The following is an 8,296-nucleotide window of genomic DNA, read 5'->3' on the forward strand; positions in this document are numbered from 1 at the left end:
TGTGGGGATAGGATTTTTAACTATGGACATTACTGAATTCGGTTTTAATGAGCAGGTACTGTACCCGTGAGAAAGCACGCAGGCAGAAGATAAGGAAGAAAGGAATGAGCTGCTGGAAAGGAGTAAACAAGATAAGGACCATGAAGTCATGTTGTATGGTCAGGAAGAACAGACCTATCCGCTGGAGCATAGATGCGCGTGAACACAAGGCTGTAACCTATCTGCAGGCTGCAGAGAGCGCGTGGACACTTTTGCTTGCTATAAATTACGCTAATATAGAGCAATAAAGGTCTTTGGCTGTTGCCTGCCAGAGTCTGTGCCATTAATCCCCACACTACGTGACCGTTCTCAGGCACTTCTGTGGTTTCTAACACATCCATAACCCTTGTGTCTTTGCTGCTGCATGGATCTCCATCCCCTACCTCCACTGAGACAGCAGACCAAGGGACCTTGCTAGCACACCATCCCTCAAACATTGGCATGCTGCCCCCAGGCTTATCACTAGTAAGCCCGGTTTTATCCCTTTATTAGGCTAGTTACTTTTCAAAGCAAGAAATTAGGTTGACTTTAGATTATTTGTTTTTGATAAATCTATATCAGTTTTTTCTGATCACTTTCCTATCCTCTCAGTGATGGCAAATTGGTTTGCAATTGGTTATTCTATTATCTTTTGAGATAGGAACTAAGCTGATGGACATTAAGTTCTGGAGGTCTTATTTCTCCTTTTTGACGATAGATACTATGTTTGTCCTCTCTGTTCTTCTTGGACCATCTCATCTACATTCATTCTCTAAGGTGATTGTTAATAGTTCAGAGATTGCTTTGGCTCAGCTTTTAATTGATTCATTTCTCCAGGTTCTTCCAGCTTGAATAAATTTAACTGAATGAAGTGGTCTTTAATCTGTTATTTCACTCTTCACGTTTTTATCCCTATCCTCTTCAAACTTATTTTAAATATCTGCTCATAATTAAACTTTTGTTTTGAAAATTGAAGCAGAAAAAGCATTCTATATTTCTACCTTCTCTGCAGCTACCCTTATTTGCTCTCCTAACCTCATAAGTAGTGGATTAAAAATTTCTCTTGTCTCCTTTCTTCTTAAGTAGTCATAGGCCATTAGTTGTCTGGCAAGTAAAAAATTACTGTACTTCATTCATGTCATGTTAGTACTAGAGGAACTTGGCAGTTTTGACCCAGAGCCAAAGACCCTGTGAGCCTTCCTAGAACTGCTCAGTGAACTTAACTCCACTGTCAATGTTGTCAGTGACATTAGCGATGAAGCTGAAGTAACAGAATTTTACAGAGTGACTGTGGTGTCTGAATAATTAGAAATGTCAGGAAAATATTGGTTTCTGCCCAATTCAGAAAACAATGGATTTGTATCCTTGGTGGGAAAGGGGAACAGACCTGCTTATCTGGGGAGAACAACAGAGGCTGACTGGAGAACTTAGTATAAGAGTAATGATGTAGGAAAATCAGTCAGGGAAAGATTTCTTCTTGTGGCAGCAAGGGAATTACTGCATTGTATTCCCCAATTCCTGTATTTGTGTGACAGAGCTGAAGTTATCTGCAAAAGTGGAAGAAGTGGAAATTTTCCATTTGTGTAATAATAAGCATAAGAAAATTAGTGCCAGTTTTCATCCTCAAAGACATTACAAATATCAATATTTTATTTCTTTAAGATACTACTTGTTTTATTAGAAAAAATGTCTAGAGTTTAATTGCAATATTTTAATTTTCAGTACTGACACAAGCTAGTACATACACATTAGTGTATACTCTTGGGTAGTCTTTGCATATGTATATGTTTCACAGTCAAACCCCTTTCTATCAGTCATTATATACCTACCTTAAGATTAAATGCATCCACGTGCTCATCACTGAGAATGCCATACACTAAAATTTATAAATTAATAACAATAAAAACATGATAACAGTGCAGCTGTAAACATATCCTTTCAGGTGGGCAGGTAAGTGAGATTTTGGAATAAGCAGAGAAAAGTCAATATTACTGTAAATTGTTGACAGAGCTGGTCGAGCACTGCTTCACCTAAGGCTTCTTTGGAAAGTGCCAATCCATCATAACTTAAACCGTTTCAGCAAAAGGACTGCTTTTGCTAAATTTCCAATTTAAAAACATTACAATGATCCACATTACCTAACATTTGCAAAATCTTTTATTTTTTATTTGATTTTGCCAATCATTTTTAGCTGTGATTCCTAACAAGAGCCTCCCACAGTTATTCTCTCCGCACATTTGCACGTATAACTACAACCTGCAAATAACCGGCCGATTTCAATCACATCTAGAAGAGGGATAGAGATCTCAGAGACTACTGCAGTCCTAGAAGCTTTGTGAAAATTGACACCTAGAAAGAGGAAAAATCCCAGATTAGTACCTCCTAGAGGAGGTCGAAGGCAGAACTCAGCTATTTTATTTTATATTTTATTGGTAACATCCAGATATGTGTCTTGGACAACCAGCTAGGGAGCACATGCCTAACTGTGGACATGTGGTCAAGGAGAGGTGTCAGAAGGGTGAGGGATGCTGGGACTATTCAGATGGGACATCCCAGGAACAAAGGACACAAGCATAGAACAGGTTTTATGAAAGACGCTGCTCATGGACCAACAGGTTTACATTTTGCTTAGTTCAGCCATAAAGTTATACTGGCTGAGAGTTTGAAACAAACGAAAGCCAGTCCTTCCTTCATTCAGCAAGTAATGAAGTAATAAAGCTCCTGGTAGCAGGAGGCTGTGGTGGCCAAAAGTATGAGTGCATTTAGAAACGGATTAGAGAGATGAATACAGGTCCCTCAGGTCCCTCAATGCCTCTGAACATGATGTTGCAAATACAGCCTCTGTTTTTGGCAGGCCTTTTGGCTGAATGCAAAAATCTCAGAGGCTGAAATGGAAAAGAATTACTCTATATGTTTCTAACATCCTTTGCTTGAAAATCTATCCCTGCACTTTGTCAGGTCAGCTAGACAGAGGTAGAGCAACCCTTGGTTTGACCCAACGTGGCTACCATCGCATTGTTAAAGGGAGAAGAGAGAAGTTAGAGAGGAAAGATGTTCTCAAGTCTCAGCTAGACCCTAAATCAGTGTTTCCAATGTGAGGTCTGTAGATCAAGCATTCCTTTAGTCTTAGATCACAGCAGGGTACTTGGGAGAGTGGGGGGAAGAGAGAAAACTGAGGTAGAAAACAGCTTCTCTGCTCAGTAGGATCACTCTGCCCTCAGTGGAAGAGTCTTGATGAGATGAGGAGATGGGAGGATTGACACCAGCAATAGGAGCAGAAATCCTGTGCTACTACTCATCCCCTCAGCCTTCCTCATAAGAGAAGAAAACAAAGAGAGAGAGAAAGAAGAGGGGTGCCTAAAGCTGGAAGAGAAGGGGCAAAAATGAGGTCAGGAGCTGGCTCGGAAAGACAGGTGTTATGGACATATGGGATATGAACAAGTTTTAAGTGGTAAAGTCATCCATTAAAGGGACCTTTGTCAGAAATGTCTGGAAAAGAACCATCCAAAATCCATTGGTAGATGGAGAGAGGGTGAGCACAGACATCTGAGGGAGATCGTTGTGCTCTGCTGTACCCAAAAGAGAACGAAACACAGCTCCTATACCATTAAATTAAGCCATGCCAGGACATGGGCACTGGAAGTGGTGACCAGCCAGCCTGGTCCACACCCTGCAGGGTACTTACAGGCTTGCTTTAAGCACAATATAAAATTGCATCCAAGTCCCTGGATGCTGCAGCTTTACTCAGCCCAAGGAGCTAATTCTTTCTGCTTGATGGTCCAAAAGTGACAGTGTACAAGACAGCCGTGCCTTGAGAATTCGAACAGACTCCCCCTAAACTTACCAGGGAATTCAAGGTCCCTCCTGAACCAAGATACTGATTCATAAGAGAGCAACATTTCCACACAGGTTTTTTGCTAACTGCAAGACTTCTGTAATACTGTATGTTTATCTTTCACTGGGGACACTGATTTGCAGTAAAACAGGTAACATTCACAGAACTTGACAGTTTATGCTGTAATTTTCCCTGTCTAGAATGGCTGTCAGGAGTCTGCTTTGGGCAACATAAGCAGCTGTATGAATCCAAACAATTTAGATCAAAAGACAAACTCAACAGACTTTTTGCTCACTATTACACACTTTATTATTTGCAAATCTCCTGTTGTCATATTTCTGGGTTTTTTATGAGAAAATTACCTTTGTGCATGCTTTGCTGCATGCAATTCTTCTACTGCAGAGAGTGAAGGCACACAAAGAGAGGCAGGAGCATCTGCAATCTGCTTCTGCTTCTTTCTCTGCTCAGTAGTGTGTTTCCATACATCGTCCAGAATTTTGTCAGGGCTTGATCCAAAGTGCAGAGAACTTTCCACTTTCTCATCCAAACCCAAATGTGTGTTTTTAATTTTTGACCAAAATTTTTATTTGAAAGCCAAACCCTTTCGGCTGTGTTTTTTAATGTTAGGTTTTATATTTTCCCCAAAATTGAAATTCTCTAATGGGAAATAAAAGAATATATATGTGTATTCCTGGACTGTGACTGGGGTGAGTAAAATGAAAGTCTGAATTAAGCTTTAATTTATTAAAAAATCATACCCCTAAAATACTTCTCAGGATGGAATACAAAGTAAGAACCTGTCATGGAGCACTGATCACGTCTGGCTCTTTTCTGAGTGTCCTATCATGTGAGCTAAGGGAATTCCTTCTCCTGAGGAGGAGCTCTGGTTAGCTGAGAGAGAAAAAGAGAGACAGAGGGAGACATAGTAATGAAAAAACCCGTAAGTTTTCTAGACAATTGATGTGGACCAGTGATTTCACCAATACTGTACTCTCCATCATTACCACCAGCATGTCGACTTTCATATAGTGTGGAAACTTGTAGACTATCACCAAGAAGTTCCAATTTCACTTAGTAGGTAGAAAACCATCAAACAAATTATTCCGGTTATTTGTATTTAATGGCAGTATATTTTTTCCTTTGTCCAGCATGAAGAATCAAGGTGTCCCTTTCTTGGTCACACCTCCTCATTTCTCAAGTAATGCCTTTAATTTATACTCTCTGGAAGAAAATGTTGTTACTTGCATTTGTAAGTGTTTCAAACTGAATCCCTTAAACATTGAAAGATGTAGTAGGATGCCACAAGGAATTTCAAGAATGAACCCCAGACTTGAACTAAACTTAATGTTTTCCTTTGCCCTATATAGACAGTCCATTTGGGAAATAATTCAATGTCCATTAAAATCAATGAGTGTCTTTTAAAGGGTATTTCACAATTTCATTTCTGAGCATGGAGAGTCTCAGAATATCAGGCTGTTAATTTAAGCACCTGCATATGAATTCTGGTATCTAGTTTTAGACAGACACTTCACAATTTTCCATTTGTTTAACTACTGAAAAAATCATAACGAAGCTTAGCTGACAAAATTTTTTGCCTGCTGGAGGATGAAAACCCTGCAGGATGATGGGACCCCCTTTATATATGGACATGTATATGCTTTGTTTTCTCATTTCAGGTCATGGAACCAAAGGAGTGTTTGAACTTCTTTCAGGATGGCGTCGAACCAGAGAGAATCTGCCATTCAAGGACAGAGTAGCAGATGCCTACTCAGATGTCATGGTCTCCTATACAATGACAAGCTCCTTGTATTTCATAGCCTTCGGCATGGGTGCAAGCCCTTTCACCAACATTGAAGCTGTAAAAGTCTTTTGCCAGAACATGTGTGTCTCCATCCTGTTGAACTACTTCTATATCTTCTCTTTCTTTGGTTCCTGCCTGGTCTTTGCTGGCCAGTTGGAGCAGAACCGTTATCACAGCATCTTCTGCTGTAAAATTCCTTCAGCAGAATACCTGGACCGGAAACCTGTGTGGTTCCAGACCATGATGAACGATGGCCATCAGCATACTTCTCATCATGAGACCAACCCGTACCAGCATCACTTTATCCAGCATTTCCTCCGAGAGCATTACAATGAGTGGATTACCAATATCTATGTCAAGCCATTTGTGGTGATACTGTATCTCATCTATGCCTCTTTCTCCTTTATGGGGTGCTTACAGATTAATGATGGAGCCAACATTATCAACCTTCTTGCCAGTGAGTCTCCGAGTGTCTCCTACGCCCTCATACAGCAAAAGTATTTCAGCAACTACAGCCCAGTGATAGGTTTCTACATTTACGAACCTCTGGAGTACTGGAATGGCACTGTGCAAGAAGACCTAAAAACACTAAGCCAGGGGTTCAATACAGTGTCCTGGATTGAACAGTATTACCAGTACCTTCGAGCGGGTAACATCAGTGCAACCAACAAAAGTGACTTTATCAGCATCCTCCAGAGCTCCTTTTTAAAAAAGCCAGAATTCCAGCACTTCAAAAATGACATCATTTTCTCCAAAGCTGGAGATGAGAACAACATAATTGCTTCTCGTTTGTACCTGGTGGCCAGGACTAGTGAAAACACGCAGAGGGAAGCAGTAGAATTGTTGGAGAGGCTGAGGCCTCTCTCTCTTATACAGAGCATCAAGTTCATTGTGTTCAATCCTACCTTTGTTTTCATGGACCACTATGGTTTATCAGTAACTATGCCTGTCCTGATTTCTGGTTTTGGCATCCTGCTGGTGTTAATACTGACCTTTTTCCTGGTTATCCATCCTCTGGGAAATTTCTGGTTAATTCTCAGTGTCATCTCGATAGAGCTGGGTGTCCTTGGCTTGATGACCTTGTGGAATGTAGACATGGATTGCATTTCTATACTGTGCCTTATCTACACTTTGAATTTTGCCATAGATCACTGTGCACCCCTGCTTTATACATTTGTACTAGCTACTGAGCACACCCGAACTCAGTGTATAAAGAACTCCCTCCAAGAGCATGGGACAGCCATTTTGCAGAACGTTTCTTCTTTCCTTATTGGGTTGGTCCCCCTTCTCTTTGTGCCTTCAAATTTGACCTTCACACTGTTCAAATGCTTGCTGCTTGCCGGCAGTTGCACACTTCTGCACTGTTTTGTTATTTTGCCCGTCTTTCTAACCTTTTTCCCACCTTCCAAAAAGCACCACAAGAAAAAGAAACGGGCCAAAAGGAAGGAACGAGAAGAGATCGAATGCATAGAGATTCAGGAGAATCCTGATCATGTTACAGCAGTCTGAAAGGCTTAAAATAATAATAGTATATTCTCTTTTTAAAAAAGCATTGCACAGAGATGCAGGGAAAATAGAGCAAAGATCTCAGCTGCTTGTGCTGGCCAGGTCTGACAAGGCAAAGGAAGATCAAGAAGGGGTATTCATGACACACCAAGGTGCAAATTTTTTTTAACAAAAATAATGAAAGTAAAAATAATCTCAATTGTTTCCTTTGAATCCTCATTCTCCACCAGGGAAGAGTCTGTTGGCCATTAAGTGTTCCTGAATCTCAACCTGTAGCTCTAATGGGAATTGCTTGATCTGTCGTATGTAGGACTGAAGCAAAGGCGAAAAAAAGTTACCATTAAGTAAACAGTAGGGAAAAAGGCAGATTTCTTTGATAAAATTGTCCACAGAAAAGAAAAAAACAACATTTCAAATGAGAAAAGGGAACAAGACCAAGAGAGATGAAAAATGCCATGGTACTTTTTTCTTATTTTCTTGAGCAAGTTGGTTAAGATAAAACCTATGCACTTGGGAAGTAGATGTTTAAAACGATCTAAGCCAAAGTACTTCCTAATTCTAGTATACCATGTATATCTGTAACACCACAACTAGAGTGTTATTGTGAATATGGATGGCAAAGCTATACTGTTAAAGGATAAAGGTACTGTTTATATGGGGGATCAAATAATCATAGCCATTTGGAAATTTAACATTTGGTTTCTTTAAATGTGATGCATGACCTTTATCCCAAGAGGTCACAGCTGGTAGTTAATACCATACATACATTTGGATATTTCTGAATTGTGAAATTCCCCTTGAACTAACAGATCTCACGAAACTAACCCAGGCCTTTACCACTGCAGCAGTATTTGCAGTTCCTGCAGTGTAACACTTTGGAATTCTAATTTCTCAGTGTTGACATTAAATACTGAACATTAATCAAGCAGGCGCTTTAAACGTAATGATGGATAGCATGTCACTGGCATAATGTGATCATGTAACAGCTGAGTCAGCTCTGGAGCACCCGCACAGTATTATCATTATATATTTGGTCCAATGGACAAAGGGATATGTTTGCTGGTCCCAGCAATATGCTGCAGGAAGCGGGATTTTCCCCTTCTTCAAGCAAAACGTCAGTCAAATACTTGCCACAC

At 40.2% G+C, this 8,296-nt stretch overlaps 1 protein-coding gene across 1 annotated transcript in view; it reads left to right on the forward strand.

Moving 5' to 3' along the window:
- PTCHD4 (patched domain containing 4) overlaps positions 1-7,163 on the forward strand; it is an 89,419-nt gene extending 82,256 nt beyond the window's left edge. The window contains exon 3 of the mRNA XM_009319662.1: positions 5,530-7,163. Within this exon, the coding sequence (XP_009317937.1) occupies positions 5,530-7,163 (1,634 nt within the window). The remainder of the gene's footprint in view (positions 1-5,529) is intronic.
- Positions 7,164-8,296: the final 1,133 nt, after the last annotated feature.

This window comes from Pygoscelis adeliae, unplaced genomic scaffold (genome assembly GCF_000699105.1).
Source record: "Pygoscelis adeliae isolate BGI_AS28 unplaced genomic scaffold, ASM69910v1 Scaffold121, whole genome shotgun sequence".
Classification (NCBI taxonomy): domain Eukaryota; kingdom Metazoa; phylum Chordata; class Aves; order Sphenisciformes; family Spheniscidae; genus Pygoscelis; species Pygoscelis adeliae.